The 19,501-nt window shown below is 47.6% G+C and overlaps 2 protein-coding genes across 2 annotated transcripts in view; both read left to right on the plus strand.

Annotated features, from left to right (window-relative positions):
* Positions 1-3,171, plus strand: part of MYO3A (myosin IIIA) — a 171,578-nt gene extending 168,407 nt beyond the window's left edge. Inside the window, exon 34 of the mRNA XM_027976633.3 lies at positions 2,484-3,171. Within this exon, the coding sequence (XP_027832434.1) occupies positions 2,484-2,601 (118 nt within the window). The 3' untranslated portion in view covers positions 2,602-3,171. The remainder of the gene's footprint in view (positions 1-2,483) is intronic.
* A 4,647-nt stretch (positions 3,172-7,818) lies between these two features.
* The window catches only part of GAD2 (glutamate decarboxylase 2), a 64,340-nt gene continuing 52,657 nt past the window's right edge, over positions 7,819-19,501 (plus strand). The window contains exons 1-6 of the mRNA XM_004014229.5: positions 7,819-7,933; positions 8,599-8,658; positions 8,863-9,012; positions 10,031-10,264; positions 14,797-14,887; positions 15,444-15,556. Of these exons, the coding sequence (XP_004014278.3) occupies positions 7,864-7,933; positions 8,599-8,658; positions 8,863-9,012; positions 10,031-10,264; positions 14,797-14,887; positions 15,444-15,556 (718 nt within the window). The 5' untranslated portion in view covers positions 7,819-7,863. The remainder of the gene's footprint in view (positions 7,934-8,598; positions 8,659-8,862; positions 9,013-10,030; positions 10,265-14,796; positions 14,888-15,443; positions 15,557-19,501) is intronic.

Raw genomic sequence — 19,501 nt, forward strand, 5'->3', positions numbered from 1 at the left:
CTAGAAGAAGGAGAGATGCAATGAATGCAGGGGTGCATCAGGATCACAGATAGAAGATCCTTACGTCCGTATCTGAGGAGCTGGGCTCTAGAGAGAAAGTATACTGATTTAACCATGCTGACAGGCAACTCCGAGGCGCCATATTTCTAAACTAAGGAAGATTAAAGGGATAAACCACCAAGTGCAGTAGATCAACCTTGATAGGATCTTGGCTTTAAAATAAAAAACAAAACAGAAAAACAGCTCTAAAGGATCTTTGGGGACAGTTAGAGAAGCTTCAGGCCAAACTATCTGTTGGAATATTTTATATATCTTACATATCTTAAATTATTATTTTATAAACAAATATATTCTTTCTTCAAACATTTTCTTCACTGCCCTCCAGGACCGTAAGTACTTCTCTTGGTTTGCACACTCCCTCAGTGGCTGCTCCTTCTCATTCCCCTTGACTAATTTCTTTTCATTTGCCTGACCTCTCAAAACTGGAGAGTCTCATCCTTTGTATTATCAACGTATACTCTCATGATCTTAAATATCATCTACTTACCTAAAATTCTCAAACTGAGAATACCCTGAGATCAGGGCATATATATCCAACTGCCTGTTCAGTATCTCCTCTTGAATATCTACTGTCTAAAACTTACCACAATTGAAACCTAAATCTTTTAACTCCCCCGACCCCAAATATACTCCTTCAGCAGCCTTCCCCATCTCATTAAGTGGCAACCTCATTTTTATTGTTGTTTTAGGTAAAAACCTTGGAGACATTCTTAATTCCTTTCTTTTACACCCCACATCCATTCAGTAGACTCTTCCAGATCGACCTACCAAAATGACCAGAACCTGACCAGTTCTCAGCTACTCAGGCTTGCTGAGACTGCTGCCCAGTCTTCTCATAGGCCTGTTTACTTCCACTGAATCACTCCGCTACTCAGAAACCTCCAGTGTCTCTCTTGTTCGGGTCCCTGCCATGGTCTCAAAGCTCCACGCTGTCTGTCACTCTGTCCCCTCCTTCCTCCTGCTCTCATCCCTTGCTTTTCTCCCCCTTGCTCCACTCCAGCCATAACAGCCTCCTTGCTGTGCCATGAATACAATATACACACTGTCATCTTAGGACCATAATGGGGATCTCCTGTCATCCTGGAATGACTGCCTTTCCCTGCGAGATCTGCCTGGCTCCCTCCTCCCCTTCTTCAGGTCTCCGATCAGATGTCACCTTATCAGAGAGTCCTTTCCTGATCACCCTCTATGAAATTGCTTACACTCACACACATATACCCCCATCCATCTACATCTTCTTTGTAGAAGGTTTCCCAGCCTCCAGGGCTTCCCTGGTGGCTCAGAGGTTAAAATGTATGCCTGCAATGCAGGAGACCTGAGTTTGATCCCTGGGTTGGGAAGATGCCCTGGAGAAGGAAATGGCAACCCACTCCAGTATTTTTGCCTGGAGAATCCCATGGAGGGAGGAGCCTGGTGGGCTACAGTCCATGGGGTCGCAAAGAGTTGGACGCGACTTCACTTTCACTTTCACTTTCCCAGCCTGCAACTCTCACCGCGTAGAGTACTGGAGCTGTCCATGGTCCCCTCCCCTTCTAGACTGTAAATCCTGGTAGAGTAGGGACTTGTGAAAACCCATCACCTACACCGGTAGCTGATACTTAGTAGGTGCTCCATGAATAAATGGATTGATGAATAATGCTGCATTTTAGGGAGCTCCCTGCTTCCCCCAGGCAAGCTGCAGAACCTAAAGGTAGTTGTTGGCAGAGTTTCCCAGCAGTGGCTTCAGGAAGGTGGCCCAACAGCCTCACTGAAGATGCTGAAACATTGGAAAATCTAACTGAGTGATTGGTCCGATTTGGGGGAAGCATTTAGGTGGCTCAGCCGGTAAAGAATCTGCCTGCAATGCAGAAAACCCTGGTTCGATCCCTGGGTTGGGAAGATCCCACGGAGAAAGAAATGGCAACCCACTCCAGTATTCTTGCCTGGAGAATTCCATGGACAGAGGAGCCTGGGGGTGACGGGGGGTAGGGTGATGCTACAGTCCATGGGTCACAAAGAGTCGGACACGCCTGAGTGACTAACACACTTCCTTTAAAACAAAGAACTGAGCTTTTGCAAAGTGATTGTCTATAGAGGCACCTTCAGTTTCCTGTTTAAGGAGAAGGGACTGAAGTATTTATTGGTTGTGAATTATTTCAAGCCAAACCAAGCTCACCTTTCTGATGTTTTACTTAGCTGTCATTCAAACAACTAGGCTTCACCAGGTTCCACCAAACCGTCTGCTCCTCGCTCAGGAGTTTTGCAAACCTGCTGAGGAAATACCGCAAATCCGTTAGGTCACTGCTCTGCTGTTTTGAACGTGCGGTTCTTAAACGCCCACTGAAGGTGGGAGGTGTGGGAGAAGGACCCGCCTGACTCGGGGTGGGCGGGGAAGCCGCGGCGCGCTGGCGCCGCTGACGCTCGGCCCCCGGTCTCGCTCGCAGGTGCTGGGCGGCGGAGGACGGCGTGGAGGAGGAGAATGGGCCCGCCGCCAACCCCTACGACTACAGGAGGCTCCTGCGCAAGACCTCCCAGCGCCGGCGCCTCGTTCAGCAGGTGTAGCCCCGCTGCTCCGCGGCAAGCGCCGTCGGGATGTGCCCGAGACTGCGGGGCTTGCCGGGGCCAAAGCGGGGGACCCTCGGGCGCTGCGCCGTCAGGCACGGGGGCTGCGGCTTTGACCTTCGTAGGGGTTGCCCGCTGTGCTGGCCCCTCGATTGCCCGGGCCAGCCGCTGGTGCTCGGAGGACAGACAACTGAGAGCCCTTCAGCCGTGGCGTCTCCGCGCTCCGGCGTCCTCCTCTCCCACCAGCCAGCCAGGCTGGGCGTCTCTAGCCCCGGCCCCCAGTGTGTCTCTTTGTTCACTTCTGCAACACCTCTTGTGGACTCGACTGCGCCTGAGCACTCGCCGACCCCTTCTCTCTCCTTCTGAGTGATTTCAAAGATTTCGTCTTTCTTGGAAACGGCTTTGCCAGGCCCGCAGGGTCCTCGCTGAGGGGTTGAGTCCGTGAGAAGCGAACAAAGCCCCGGGGGTTGGGGACGGGGCCGACTTTGAAGATGAACTTCATCCCAAACTCGCGCTTTCCCTTGCTTTGGTTTTTAAAGCTATCAAATAAAGGAAATGCCTTGGAAAGGACGTGGTCCACCGGATTCCTCTTAGGGCCCAGGTTCCTGCTGCCCAGCTGTGCGGGTGGCAGGGCCCAGGGAGGGGAGGAGGTGCCTTGTCTTTCATCAACGAATAACTTCGCTCCCTACCCCCATCCCAAAGGAACATACTGTCTAACTTAAAAAGCCCCAGTAATGTAGACACAAATGTGGGCTCTAGACAAGACTTCAAATCCTGCAACACACAGCGCCCACACGCACAGAGCCCCAACTTATCACATTCACACACACACACACACACACACACACACACACACACACAGAGAGAGAGAGAGTCTTCCCAACCAAGGTGGCTTCCTTACAGAGGAGGAGACGGGTGGATGGCATCACCGACTCAATGGACTTGAGTTTGAGCAAACTCTGGCAGATGGTGAAGGACAGAGAAACCTGGGGTGCTGCAGTCCATGGGTGTCACAAAGAGTCAAACACTATTCAGTGAATGAACAACATAAAAATTCTGGTCCCACCACTGAGCTGAGCGGTCCAATTTTGAAGGTTCTCCTAGTCTGAGTTTTGGTGTATTTAAAATGGAAGGGATGGTGGTGGGTAGGCAACCTGTTTGCCTTCCTCAGTTGACTGCATTTTATTTAAAAACTCAGGTTAAGCTCTTCTGTGGCTGTGATGCCCTCCAAGTCTGCGCAGCCTGGAACAGGAGAGGGGAGAACGTGCAGTGGTTTCCTGGATGACAGCGTTGGCTGGAAGGGTTCTATCTCTTCTGCCAGAGTCCCCAGCTCCTGCACCCACGGCCCTGGGCTGGGGATCGTGGGGAAAGTATTCAAGGAGGGAGGGAGAGCACACGCGCAGCTGGCTAACAGCATGCATTGCTGTGCTCTCCGATGCGTGGTAAGGTTCTCTCTAACCCAAGCAGTTGGCACTGAAAGGTCCCCAGTGATGATGCCAACAACCTCTTCCTTTTACAAAGGGCACCCTCTAGAGAGGAAGCCTCCCACTGAGGCTCCAAGGCCAAGTGCACTCAGGCCCTGCTCCTTAACCTGGGTTCCTGCCTGGGTCTCCGTGGGGGTTGGGACCTGGAAGGAGGAGCCACCTTTGTGGTGTGGACTGACTGCAGGGCTATGGTTGGGGTATGGGCTGGGCCTGGTCCAGGCACCCAGGAGACCAGCCCTGCAGGGTACTGTCAGGGAGGAGAATGAAGGGCATCTCTAACCTAAGGTGTTGGCCCCCTCCGCTGCTACTCATCTGTCCACCCACCACCAGGAGGCCTTAGAGGGATAAAAGCAGCTCTGCTTCTTTGCCAGTCCTCTTCAATCAAAGCGTCCAGAGTGGCCCCACAGACCAGAGCCCTGGCAGCCTGGCCTGTTGCTGGAGACAGAGACAATTGGGCCCCTCCCTAAAGTCCACACCACCCCCTCTTTGAAGTGGGACCAGAACAGAGAGCAGCAAAAATGCAATGAAAGGTTGCAATGTTGTTTTCCTTTCTTCTTTCGAATTCTTCATTTTTCTCTCCGTTCCCTTCTCTCTTTCCATCTCTTCTTTGTCCTCTGACACTTAAGGGAGGACTCCAGGGAAAATTCATACCAGACATTCTTCTTTGACAGGCCTGCAAGGCAATCTCTGGGTAAACCACTGACAAGAAATAGGTCAACCAAGGAAACTGACCCTGGCCAGCGGCCCTAGGAGCGTGAGTCTCTTCCCTTATTCGAGAAAGGACCTTCGAAAGCTCTTCCCCAGCGCTGGCCCGCCTCCCCTCCCCACCCAGTGGCTGCCTCCTTTGTGAACTAATGACTGTAATTATTACCTCCCAGAGCTCTTTTGTTATCTCCAACCCAAGCCCAAATGAGAGGGGAGCGGGCTCTTTTTTGAAATGAAAGTCTTTATAAAGCAAATTGCCTGTCTTGGGAGGGAAGGCAATAAGGAAAGACAAATCAGATACTGTGTGCCTCTGAAGTGGGTGTGTTAGATAAAAAATGTAAATATCACCATTAGATTCAAAACACTCTGGAGTTTCTGATTTAATGCAGTTTATTTAAAGAGAAAAAGTTTAAGTCATTGCTTTTTAAAAAAATCTATTAAATTCGGTGTTGTGATTTCTACCTTTCTTGTATTTTAATCTGTTCCCTTCTTCGAGGCTTTGTGTGCTTGTGTTTTAATAATCTATTCTAAAGAATATTTGCGTTTTTGACCACTCATCCATAGTAGAAAAATTCCGCAACTCCAGCCTGCTGATTTGAAGTGAAATGTGCAGGATCTGGAGTGGATTTAAGTGAAGAATGGGTCTCTTCTCCAGCTTCTCTCTTCACTGAGGAGCAGGAGCTGCAGAGCCACCTGCCAGTGGTGCCAACGGCCAACCCATGAAATCTTTACACCCCTGGAGTTGGATCCACTCCTGTAATGGATCCACTGGAGTGTTGGAACTGGGAGCTCGGGAAAGAGTGTGGAATGCAGGCCTGTGTTCCTGCTAACCTGGTGACCGCAACCTGGCGCAGGCTTCTGAGCACAGCAGGCTCTGAGCCAAGCCAAAGGCCAAGGGGCCAGCACCCTTCCCCCCACCCACTCCCAGGCTCAGATCTGGCCGCCATAGTGCCGATCCTGTGGCTCCTCCAGGCTCTCGGGAAGAAGACAAAGCTTTGTGGAGAGAATTGACTAGCCACCGCATGCCGTGGGGCACAGGATTTGCACTAGGCCACCCCGGGTCCTGTGACATCCTTCCTAAGCCAGGGTCAAGGGATGATAGACTGAGGGTCCACTGGTCTGTGCTTTAGCAGCAGTTTTGGTAACTTGGTTCAGAGATCAGAGAAAGAATGGCCTGTGCACACAGTGGAAATGAAAAATGCCTGCCCCAGGGGAGCAGCACCCAGGAGAGTGTGGCCTTGGGAGGCTGGATACAGCTGGGTCATCCTCACCCTCTCTTCCAGCTCCTGGGAGCCGCAGGGTGTACTTGACACTGATTTCTACTGCCAAGGGAACGCAGCGTGAACTCAACAGGCCTTACATTCTCAAGGCACCCCCCCACCAACCTTTTTTTAATAGCTGTTGAGAAAGAAAATGTAAGAGCGGAGAGATTATGATCTCGTGCAGGTGTGCTAAATTGCTTCAGTCGTGTCTGACTCTTTGTAACCCTACGGACTGTAGCCCACCAGGCTCCTCTGTCCATGGGATTCTCCAGGCAAGAATACTGGAGTGGGTTGCCCTGTCCTCCTCCAGGGGATCTCCCGGACCCGGGGATCGAAGCCGCGACTCCTGGGTCTCCTGTATTCAGGCAGATTCTTTCCCTGGAAAAGAGAAACCCCTCCCCACCAAGTACCAGAAATAGTGACTCTCCCGTCTGGCCCCGCCCCACCCCACGCGATCGCGACGATTCCCTTAGGGGAAGAGGTGGTCATTGATTTGAGGCTCGATAAAACCAGGGCCCAGGGAGGCCATACTTTCTTTCAGCTTTTGGAAGGCTCAGATTGCTTGTTTATTGGAAACTCTGTGCAGGCTTCTCACGCATACAACGATTCCCCTGACGTGTAAGCAGCGGTCCTTCCACGCCTTCGCCGATCAAGGTCACCGAATGACTCGACCGCATCCCCCATCAGCCATCAGCCATCAGCCGTCAATCCTGCTGGCTCTAGTTGTTCTTCCTTGCCGCCTTCCAAGAAGTTTCCATTCATATTATTTCTCTGCCCAGCCTGAGGTTCTTGGTGATAGATTTCAGCGTGAATTTTAATTGCCTCAATCAGCAGTCTTTCTCCCAAGCCGTCAGTCAGAACTTGAGCAGTGGGCTCGGCGACCAAGCGCTCTGAAGCGCAGGAATGGTTCCCAGCCCCCACCTCGGGGAGACTACGCGGCTCAGTGGGCAGGAGTTAGGCTCTACTAAGGAGCAGGACTGAGCCCATCAGTGCCTAGGTGCCCTTCCCGCACAGTCCCCTTCCCAGGCTCGCGAACGGCTCCAGATTCCCCCAGCCGCCGGGACTCCGGGGGGTCACAGCGACCTCAGCACTCTCTCGCAGGAAGGTGGCGAGGACTTAGCGCCTCCTTCTCCGCAGTCGGAACCAGACCTCAAACAATACACCAATCGTCGCAAATAAAAGGCTGTCTCCTCCGCCTTTCCCGCCTCGCCAAGGTCTCTGTGGTCTCCCCGCGCTGGTGCCGGCGCGCAGTCCGCCGCGTTAGCACCCTGGACAGCGCCCCCGGGGTCGCCAGCATCCTCGCGCCGCACGCTCCCCAGGGATCGCCTGCTCACCTCCCACCCGCTAACGCTGACTCCTGCACGGGCGCACTGTCTGCCTCGCCCTCGGACGATTCAGCTCTCTCCCTCCCGTTTTTCCCTCCTCCGCCCCCTCGTGCGTCCCGGCTGGGCTCCCTCTCCCTCAAAATCGCTCGAGTGCTCGGTCGCTTTCCCATCTCCCGGCGGTAAGGACCCTTCAATCCTCTCCTCTATTCACTCCCCGAAGCTTTCAGAGCTTTGCCACTTCGCTGAGCTCTAATCCCAACACACACGCGCGCACACGGACACGCACGTTTCCTGCCCCTGTGTGACACCCACCCTCTGTCGTGCGGCCGCTCCAGACCCCGCGCGGTGTTCCTCCTACCGCCACACACACTCACACACACAAACACACACAAACGCACGCACGCGCGCGCGCAGGGCGGAGCGGAGGGCAGGCAGCTCGCCGGCAGTTTGCACTCAGAGGCGTCTTGCTCCAGTATCGCAGCGCTGATGGCATCTCCGGGCTTTTGGTCCTTCGGATCTGAAGATGGCTCGGGGGATCCCGAGAACCCCGGCACAGGTAGGAGAAACGGGACCTGCAGGCGGAGAGCTTTGCGGGCGGACTGGGTTTGAGGGGCTGGGGAAGATTGAAGGTTTTCCCACCTGCAACAGGAAACTTCGGACGCTTAGCCCTGCCCTCGGGGTGGGTCCTTGATGACCCAACAGACTCTTATCCCCTGGGAAGATGCCCAGGGACCGTCTGGTTCTTTCCGCTGAAATCTGGGAGAGCCTCTAAACAAGGCCGTGTCTCCTCGACACCGAATTCCTGGGCCTGGGATTCTGTCACGGTCTTAGTGTCTGGAGAGAGAGAGGGTGGGGAAAAGGAAAATTGGAAAGGGGAGAGAATTGTTGATCTGAAAGGAGAGCGTGCGAGGAAATGGGCAGCCTCGGGTGTCGAGGAAAACTCGCCCAAGCGAGGCAAGAAGGAGACTTTGTCCTAACCGAGTGGTACCTGAAAGGCAAGTGCAAAGGGCCACAGTGTGGGCCGCTTCTGAGGAAACAGCCAAGGGTCGAGCCGGGCCGCCAGGCTCCCGCCGCCTCTGGCACCTGCTCGCTGTGCGGGCGCCAGGCAGGCAGCTTTTCCCGGAGCCCGGGTTTATTGACGTTCACAAAGAACGAAATTTCACACGTGTGTCTGCTGTTTTCTTTCTGCCTCGCTGTCCTCCCACCTGTCTTTCCTTGCAGCCAGGGCCTGGTGTCAGGTGGCCCAGAAGTTCACGGGCGGCATCGGAAACAAACTGTGCGGTGAGTGCCTGCGCGGGTGCCCGAGGGAGGGAGGCGGACATGGCCAGGCACCGCGAAGCCCGAGGAAGTCAAAGCCACCCTCTCACCTCCGCATCCCATGAGGGGTCGGATATTCTTGATTTGGGGACCGGGGATGGGGGTCGGGGGCTGGGAGCCGGGCCGGCGGGCCGCCGACCTAGGTCCGCGCTCCTTGTCCTTGCCCAGCCCTGCTCTATGGAGACGCCGAGAAGCCGGCGGAGAGCGGCGGGAGCCAGCCCCCGCGGGCCACCTCCCGCAAGGCCGCCTGCGCCTGCAACCAGAAACCCTGCAGCTGCCCCAAAGCGGAGGTCAACTATGCATTTCTACACGCAACAGGTAAGGGCGCCTCGCCGGGGTCCCGGGAGCTTCTGCCCCTCGCCCTGCCGCGGCCACCGTGGCCAGGAGGGACTCGGCGCCGGGAGCCTGAGCCGGGACGTCGAGGTGCAGGGCAAAAGCAGACCTTAGGAGACACTCCAGCAGACCTCGAGAAACGCTGGGCCTGCCCTCTCGGTCAGACCCAGACCCGGGCCTCAGCGTGGCGCTGGGCTCCGTGGTTCCAAGCGGGCTCCCGGACTGCGGGCGCTCTGCGCCCAGCGCCGGCCTCGGGTCTCCGGGTGGCCGAGGCGCCCCGGCGCACACTAGCTCCAGGTCCTATTCTCCGTGCGCCCGAGGCCTCGGGTGAGATGTGGTTTCTTGTTCAAAATAGCTTAGACTTTCTAGGTCTTCAGATCGCAAGAGTGATTTGTAGCTGTGGTTTCTGGAAAAAGATTGACAGGAAACCTGCGCGCAGTTTCACTCTCGTACTTGCACACCCAGTGTGCGAGCGCGCGCGCGCACACACACACACACCACACACAGAGAGACACGCTGACTTAGGAAACAGCGGGCCTTAGTTAATAAGCCAGAGATCCTGTGATGCCATAGGATAATAATAAGCCAAGTGATAACCAAAATCTTATGAGCCATTTTGCCCGATTTACCCAAAAGCATTCCTCAGACATTCCTGACTTGAAGTGATCGTTTAAGATGACTTACTGAGAAATACCGTTTAGCGAGAACCCGGACGAAACAGATGAATGGAAGTATATTTTCTTTAAAAAAAAAAAAAAGATAGGAAAAGGAAGCAAATTGGTTATGAACTGAAATGCAAGAAAATTTGGGATAAGGAAAGAAATCGTATTTTTTTCATTCCTTCATTTTTGAAAAATACCTCCCGTTTAAAGAAGATGCTCTGCTTTTCCAGAAGATTTTTTTTAACATAAAATCTCAGTTCAGAGAGAAAGTGTCAGATGAAGACCTTTCCTGGATATTTTCATTGTAAAATTAAAACGTGGCATTTTGATTTTGTTCTTAGACCTGCTGCCAGCGTGTGACGGAGAAAGGCCCACTTTGGCGTTTCTGCAAGAGGTTATGGACATTTTGCTTCAGTATGTGGTGAAGAGTTTTGATAGATCAACCAAAGTGATTGATTTTCATTACCCTAATGAGCTTCTTCAAGAATATAATTGGGAATTGGCAGACCAACCACAAAATTTGGAGGAAATTTTGATGCATTGCCAAACAACTCTAAAATATGCAATTAAAACAGGTATTGTCTGATCAGAAATAATAAAGCTCTTTTTTCTTTTATGATTTTTATTTTTTCTAGGAAAATGTTTTCTTTTATGGAGTTGATAATTTCAAATTTACAGCATTATTTTCATCATTTAAAAAGTCGTGATTAGAATGATTAATGTCAAAAGCACCCTTTACTGTTATTGTTCATTGTTTTGAAGTCGGAAATGTTACCTAGATATAAATCATCAGATTTTACATCACACTATTTGGCCACGGAAATTATCCACTGAGTAGAAGCAACCATTTGTCAGTAGAGGCCAGTAGAAGTGACTCTCCTATAGAGAAAGAAAAAAAGAGAATCTAGAAATGAAAGCGTAAAAGGCATGATCCAAACAAAAGCCCAAATACCAGGTCAGTGCTGGTATTTCATTGGCATAGAAATGAATAGAAATTGAACAAACCATCTGTGTAATGGCTGAAGCAGAAGGGTAATATTTTGGCATTGTTTCAGAAGACTAAGACTTCAGATCTGAACTCTGGCTTTTCTCTATTTTTGAAGAAATGTACACAAAAGAAAACACAATGCAAACTAGCTTAACAATTCAGCCATGTTATACAAGGATGAATATGCTTCCTAACCACTCTGTATAGAAGATAAAGGGAAAAAAGGATAGAGGGGAATCAGATATCCTTAGGGACAATACTTTTAGTGTATTTTGTGTGTTTTTTAAAATAGTATTCTCTATACTCTATCCATTTTTTAGCCCCAGGTGTAACATATATGTGAATGCATTCTAAGCTACACAAAGTCAGCTATTCGTCTCCCCAGGTCACGATTACCCCTGCCTTTTCTGCTTTGCCTCTAATCATCCTGATACATGGTGGCCATGCACTTCATTAACGCAATAAAAATAAGCATGAATGAATTTGGAAGGGAAGGAAGACCTTGTGGATCTAAACTGATTTGTAGCCTTAGAAAGATTTGCTAACAAATAAATATGTAAAGTATCATAAAACATTAATTACTCTAGAAACATGATCCTTTTCTCAGCATATTTAGAATTACATGACTTATCAGTACAATTCTAATCAAAAACAAATTTTAAGAATGTTTGTTGTGTGACTTTTAGCCCTTTGTTTTGCTATATTTTTGTTTTTGTGAGGTCTTTTCATTGACGGGATAGATATGCATAGAAGCTTTGGGAAATTGATTTCCTATACTATTATTTTCCACTTTTGTGAAACTATAGACTTCGAATTAAGTACATAGGAGAAAGAATTTAACTTGAAGATTTCTATCAAACTCAGTCTATGGAAGATGCTTTTTTTTTAAAGCATCTTAGATTTCATTCTCAACTATATTGACAGAGAATCCACATGAGGTATATACTAGGCATTAAAGATTTTTTTTCCTTCCAGTTTTTTTTTGTATATTTGTAGGTGCAAGCCTGAGCAATGTTTTTAGTTCATTTTTGTTTGACCTACTCCCCAACCTAACATTTAAATACACTCACAGTAATTTACTACCTATTATTTTTATTGCTACCAAGCCAAAAAGAATCTATAAAAGTGTTTTCATATCTTCGTCCTTAAAAGCTGATGGAGTCTGAAATGCAATTTAAAGACTAAAGATAATGACAATTGCAGGTCAATGAAGGCAATAGTTCTGTCAATGTTCCATTTAGTGTTGGGAAAAGATGGGCCAATTCAATACTTAGATTTTGCCATAATGCTTGCGAAACTGTTGGTCAGTGTAGCTCTAATATGTTTTTTTAAAGGTCAGAAAAAATATGATTAAGTTGAATTTCTGACCAAGGCATATCAATATTAATTCAGTACAACATTATTTATAACATATATAGTCTTCTGGCCCTTCCTCCCATCCCCAATAACATTTCAAATAATTAACAGCTGCCACCTTCCTTTTTGACTGGCAAGTTTATAGGTTTTCTGTGTAACCTGTATTTGACAAGTAGTACTTTGAAATAGTTTCTGTCACCGCTCCCATTAGATGTGTTAATGTTCCTTGGGAGATTCCTATATAAAAGCATGTTACTACTGAGAGTCCATAACCTAATTTCCACTTGGACTCCAGGCTTGGAGAGAAGAGAGGAGAGGTGGGGAAATCTTTATGCATTGTTAAAATTACCTCTGTAAGAAATATTGGAATAGAACATGGAAAAGTGTGGAGAATGATAAAATTCTGAAATAATTAGACTTTGCTGGGGTCATCAGGTTTGGCGTTAGTGTTGGCGGCTGAGGAGTGAAGGGATTCATGAACCCAATCATGAGACAAAGGGATTGAAGTGTGAGTAAATGAGCCGTCCTTGAGTGTGTGTTGCTGGTCTAGAGAGAATAGTCTGGACCAACTTGGGGCCCCTTCCCAATAGACTGTGGACACCAGGGTCAGAGCTGCCTGGGGCTGGCTATTCGCAGTCTGTGCACCCTTCTTGGCTCACTTGCTGATCTGTGGGGAGTGGTCCAGTGGCACAAACAGCGCCTAGTTTCAAACTGGCTCTCCGAGGCGGCAGCTCATGGCCATCCGACTCCTTCGCAGGGTGCTGACTCGCAGCACAGGACCAGGTTGGGGCAGCAGCAGCAGCAGCTGGATGCCAGGGTGACTCCGACAGCAGGCAGACAGGTCTCAGGGAACCCTACCTAAATTTGTCAGCAGCCTATTCACAGGAAGCCAGCAACCAAGGGGACATTTTGTTCTGATCTGTCAAAACTATCTCCCTGCATATTTCCACATCATTATCAGTGAATGCAAATTTTGAGGCTGGAGAGATTTTGGTGAAATAGACCAAGATCAAAATTTGACACAAGAAGGAAGCCAAGCAATTGCAGCATTGCACTTCTTACCATAGTTTCCCAGAGGGAGTCATCAGGCTGAATTGACCTTCTGATAACCTGGGGCACGACATAGGTCTTGGGATCCCACTCAGTTTTATGCAAAGGTTTTCCTACCATAGACTTGGTGTGAGATGAGAGATACCAGATTCATCCAGAAAATGCATAGGAGTTGAGAGAGTCGATTAATGGCTAGATTTGCTGATCCTTATTAATTTTCTCATTTCAAGGAAATGGCTTAGGGAAAGAGGAATGGAGGGGCACTGAGAGGGAGACGAGGGCTATGATTTCAGCTGTGAGCGCTAATGAAATAGGGAGTCAGTGAGGCAGAGAGGGGTGGAGGGCTGCTGCAGACAGCAGCGGCAGCCACAGCCAGGAAGGCTTTTTCCCTTTCCGTGGACCCGTAGACTGATGGGAGCAGCGTCAGAGAGCCTGGGAAAGAGCAAAAAGCTCAAAGGGCACCCTGCAAGGCCATAGGGATGTAAAACAATGCCATGCGGAGAATAAGTGAGAGCTGCCCAGTCTCTTTAAAATGTGCTCTTTCCCAGCTCTTCTCAGCATCTACTCATCTAGTGGCCACATGCTGGAGGCTGATAAGAGAGCAGTCCCTGGTCCCGGAGATAAGGTTGTGTTGACTTTTGTCTCTGCTCTCCCCATTGCCTACCTTTATCTTGTTTTGTCCAGGCTGGCCTGAGAGTCTGTCACATCCCCAGGCTTCAGACAGGTGTCCAGTAAGTGGCGGACGTGTTTTAATAAGAAGCTGTTTCCAGAATTGTTAATCTTGCAGGATTTTGGCTGCAAAACAACATCATAGATTTATAGGTAGGCTTATGTGGAGCAGGACAGGGAAATGGAAGTCTAATGAGATCTTTACAATCACATTTTAAATAATAGCCACAGGAGTGTTGGGGTGTCAACCCCTTTAGAGAGTTTTAGAGAAATCCAGAAGTTAATTAGATAAGCCTGACTGAGGGACTGATCAGTCCTGTTGAATATACCTTCATGTATCTTGGGGACAAAACAGAGATGTTGTCTGTATTTAGCTTTATTTTTAATTGCAACTATGAAGGAGCTCTGTTGTGTAGAATCAAATATTTGGACAGAAAAGAATAGAGAAGAATTACATTTGTTCATACCAGCTTTAGACAGTCATTGCCTTTTGAATTCAGGGTAAATCACTCAGTAGAGTGTCCTATTTTCTCATTTTTGCCTTGTCTTCTCTGATCATCAGCCATTTGTCACTGATATTATATGGATGTTGGCATGCCTGGCAGATGTCATCGTATATGACTGATTCCCAGCACAATTTAATGGAAAAGGGTTTTTTAGCAGCACAAGTGTAAACAAGAAGTGGCCTATTTTTGAGTAGCTTGGGATTGCCCCAGCATTTGAATCTACAAATATATTGAAAGAATGCTAGAAAATAAACCAGTATCCACACTGCAAACCACATTTATTATCTTTTTATAGCGTATGGTTAAAGAAAGATTTTTAGCATGTATTTTAAGAAATATCACAACACCAGTCTGTCTTGTTAAAGGAAATGCTCCTTTGCTGACTCTGTGTGTGTGTGTGTGTGCGAGATGGGTTTCTGAGTATGGATTTCGTATTACTGAAGGCTCTTTCAAGATTCTTCATCTAGAGAAATCATGGATTTCAGAGGCATTCATTTTCACTGGACTCACCCTGATTCTGGTGTTCCATCTAATTCAGGGCATCCAAGGTATTTCAATCAACTTTCTACCGGACTGGATATGGTTGGATTAGCAGCAGACTGGCTGACATCAACAGCAAACACTAACATGTAAGTAGCTAAATATGTTCTTGTGTAATCCAGGATAATTATTAATGACATTTCATAATATTTATTCTACCTCTTATGTAAAAAAAGAAATCTCTTTTTTTTTAAAGTAGCCCCTAAAATAGTGAGACAAACTTCAGAAGAGTATGGGTATTCACTCTTGCTTAAAAGAAAATAGTCCTGATCTCTTTTTCACGCAATCAAAGTTATGTATCATGTTTTAAACATAAAAATACACTTTGGGGGCATACTGGATGTATTATTCCATGTAATATGAGAGAGAAATGGTACTAGATGTTGTCTTTTAGATAGTGTTATAATGTTAGCCTGCAATGTATTTATTCACTATGATAAATGACCCTTGTGCATGAAGCCAATCACTGAAGCTCTTGACTTATGAATGTAGGAAACAGAGCAAACCTGTTTTGGTCTGCTTAATGCTATAATTGTAACATTTATGAAAGCAGGGTTTGAACAAGGAAATTGTTCTGTAGATATTGTAATGATGAATCATTCCTTTGAGTGACAGACATAAAATGTGGCCATTACTATGTTTCAGGTTCACCTATGAAATTGCTCCAGTATTTGTGCTTTTGGAATATGTCACGCTAAAGAAAATGAGAGAAATCATTGGCTGGCCTGGGGGCTCTGGCGATGGGATATTTTCTCCTGGTATATGATATTTTAATCTTTCTTCATATCTTTTTTCTGGTTTGTCATGCCTTATTATGAAGATCAGTTTAGTTCAGTCACTCAGTCGTGTTCGACTCTTTGTGACCCCGTGGACTGCAGCAAGCCAGGCTTCCCTGTCCATCACGAACTCCCAGAGCTTGCTCAAACTCATGACCATTGAGTTGGTGATGTCATCCAACCATCTCATCCTCTGTCGTCCCCTTCTCCTCCTGCCTTCAATGTTTCCCAGCATTAGGGTCTTTTCTAATAAGTCGGTTCTTCACATCAGGTTGCCAAATTATTGGAGCTTCAGCTTCAGCATCAGTCCTTCCAATGAATATTCAGGATTGATTTCCTTTATGATGGACTGCTTTGATCTCCTTGCAGTCCAAGGGACTCTCAAGAGTCTTCTCCAACACCACAGGTCAAAAACATCAATTCTTCAGTCCTCAGCTTTCACTTTAGTATGAACATAGGAATTATTAAATATCTAGCCTGTGTTTCTGCTTAGGTTAAATAGACCAGAGGTCCAGCCTTTTTGGCACCAGGGACCAGTTTTGTGGAGGACAATTTTTCCATGCACCCTTCATGGGGGATGGTTTGGGGATGATTCAAGCACATTACATTTATTGTACACTTTATTTCTATTATTATTATGTCAGCTCCACCTCAGATCATCAGGAATTAGATCCTGGAGATTGAGATTAAGTACATGTGACCACTGACCATGCATCCAAGTCAACTACCCCATGCTTGAATATTATTTTTTTTTTGTGTGTTTAGAAAGAGGATAATCAACAATGATATTAACCCAGTACTTCTACTGTGATCCTACATACAGGATGCATGGATTGTGTGGAACAAAGGAATAAAGATTCCTAATAAGTGAATTAGGGAATAAGGTATTGTACTTTCCCAAGCATCAGTGAAAGGAGAAGGGTACCCTCACTGAATAAAGCATTCTCTGATTGAAGGAAAATAACAGGTACAATGTACTTAACAGAGCCTCTGTATACCGTCCCTTTCAAGGAACAAGCAGGGAAGCTGATTCATACAGTTTTCAAGTAGGACAGAAAGTGCCTGGAAGACAGTTTCTTAGCATTAAAAGAAAAGGGTGATGATTTCTTTCAGAGGTTTCCCATTCTTTTTTTTTTTTAATGATGTCATTTAGTCCTTCCCACTCTGCCTTTTTATCACCAGCCATTGCATTCTAAGCTCCATTATGTATACTTCTTCCAGCCACGAAAGTCAGCATGGGACAGAAAGTCCTGCTTTGGGTTTCCAGGTCTGTGTGTGTGACCTTGGTTTGATGCAGAGAACTAAAAGCTAGGAAGGCAGTGAGAAGAGAGAGAGCCACTGACCTGTGGAAAAGAAACCTGGCGTACAGACCGTCACCTCCTCAGCAGCAGGAGAGGGGGGGGCTCATCAGAATGGGCGTCACTGGCCCTGGAGCTTGGTACCTGGAGACTGGCCCTGCTGGGGAGGCCAGAGCTACATCTGCCATCGTGTCAGGGAGAGCAAAGGCTAAGTCATGATTCCTCTTTAGCAAATCTGCAAAGGCAGGGGGATCACAAAGGAGAGAGAAAATGAAATGAAAAGACAGAAAAGACATGATGATGAGTAACAGTGGCCTCGAGGCCAAGTCTTAAATTCAGCAACTTTATCTACAAGCTCAGATCAGCTATTTCATTTTCTGTTTGTAAAGAGATAGCATATGTTTTCAGGGGCTGAAGGAAAATGTGTTAGTTAAATGAAAGGGAAAATTTGCCTTAAAAAAAAAAAATCATTGTACACCAGCTGTGATGAAAAGTTTAGGCTAGTTTCAATTTGTAGAGAGCTTAGTATTTAGTGCCCTTGGAAAACCATCCCCGACTGAGGGAAGTTTGTTAGCATTAACTGGAACTGATGTTTTACGGTGTTTTTCATGAGGAACTAGGTGAAGTTCAGAGATGAATGTTGTTCCCACCTTTGTTCCGCCTACTCTTGTACGAGTGGCTGTGTGACTGAGCTGTCCCCAGGGAGCCAGGAGCTCCTTGGGCTCCATGTTCATGGTTCGCAGTAATGGGGAGAGAACAGCTGCTCCCATGGACCTGGAAAAGTTGACTAAGTGGAGTTGGACCCGGCCTAACCTACCTGGCTGGTCTTGGAACACGCCTGTCCCAGAAAATATACACCCAGAGAAAGACTCCTCTTTGGCAATTCTGCTAAGCCAGGTATGGACTAAGGGCTGCCACCCCCATCGATGATGGGGAATGATCAGATAGAGAAGACTTAAGTTCTATCCTGAGGCTCCTTCCTTGAATCCTGAAGATCCATGAGCTCTGGGTTCCCAATACAGAAGCCAAAAATGCCAGGCTACAGAGTAAGGAAGACACTGGAAAATCAGGAGGGAACTGAAGAAAATGTCATGAGCAACCTGTTTCTGCTCTGCTTTCTATAATGCATTACAGAGAGGAAATGGATCATAGCATCCTCAGTTGCTAATAGATGACTTTCTGGGTAGCATCCAGCCTTATTCCTGGGAGAAAGGGCCTATGATTTAAGGGGTGAACATAGGGGAAATCATACATCTATGTGCCTGAGATCTGACAGTCCCATTGCCTGGGACTAGGCATGGAGAGTTAGGTCCATGGCTTGAATACTCAGCTCAGCCAAGTTTTTCTACACCTCCATCTATAACATCCAGTGGGGTCATGCTATGGAAAGTTCTTTGAGAAGGACCGAAAAAAAATATGTGCAGCCTAATGGTTGAGCCTAAACATTTTCTTTGGTGGAAATTTTTAGGACTTAAGCCTAGGAGGCAGCATCTCAAAGTAACCCTCCTTTGAGGAGTTGAAGGGAGGAGCCAGGGTATACAGAAGTTTTGCAGTGAATAAGGGCTGGTAGTCTGAATGTCCAAAGGTGATTGTTAATTAAAGGAAGCCAGCTATTCCAAATTAAGGAATTTAGTGCTTTTTTATGAATGGGAAGATACAAGAGTTTGGACTTACTGAAATCATTCCTTTCATATGCATCAGTCATCTGAGGCCAGTATCCTGGATTTTCATATCCTGACCTTCCTTGGGGCAGATCACAGATCACAGGTATTCTTTTCCTTCCTGAGTGCCCTTGAGGCTCACCGGCTCACATTGGAGGGCTACAGTCACTGATGATTGTGATATCCTTGTTTATGGACATGGCAGGAAATACTCCATTTCTCAGAGACTTTCAGAAGAAATCTGTTTATGGGATGTCACCTTCACCTGGGAGTCAAAGGGAACTGGAGAACACCACTGCTCAGCATGTCCTGAAGGGCCAAGGGGGAGAAGGTGTAGTCACAAACCTGTTCCTGTCTAACAGGATTCTCAGAATGTTTGGGGCTTGTTGTTGCATCCTTTTGTGGAAAATTTCTGGGAAATAAGAGCACATAGGGCTTCTGCATCTCTCCTCTTGCCTGTGTTACACAGTGTAGTCTGCTCTGTCCAGAGACCCAGAAGCCTCTTCATCCCTCCTGGGCTGCCAAACCTTTAAATGGAGAATGACTGAGCTGTGAGATGAAGAGTGGGAAGCTGCTCCCTGGATCATTGTCCTGGGAGGCCTACTTTCTTTGTGTCCTTTTTCTCCCTTTTTCTTTCCTGTATCTTCCTCCCTCCTTTCTTCCCAGCCTCTCTGAAAATAATGAGGGCAGCAATTCTTAGTGGGGGGTGATTTTGTCCCCAGGGGACATTTGGTAATGTCCAGAGATATTTTTGGTGGTCACAATTTATTTGGGAGTGGGGAGTAGGTAGTGCTCATGACATCTGGTGGGTAGAGGGTAGGGATGCCCAGGAAAGCCCCATCACATGGAACTGTCCAGCCTGAAAGCTGGTCCCATGCCCGGCATCCTGCCCAGTCAGCCTTTTAGGCAAGGTGTCAGCTCAGAGCCGGCCTGACCTGGATTCTATTTATCCCATGTCTCTAGGGTCC

Source organism: Ovis aries, chromosome 13 (genome assembly GCF_016772045.2).
Source record: "Ovis aries strain OAR_USU_Benz2616 breed Rambouillet chromosome 13, ARS-UI_Ramb_v3.0, whole genome shotgun sequence".
Lineage (NCBI taxonomy): Eukaryota > Metazoa > Chordata > Mammalia > Artiodactyla > Bovidae > Ovis > Ovis aries.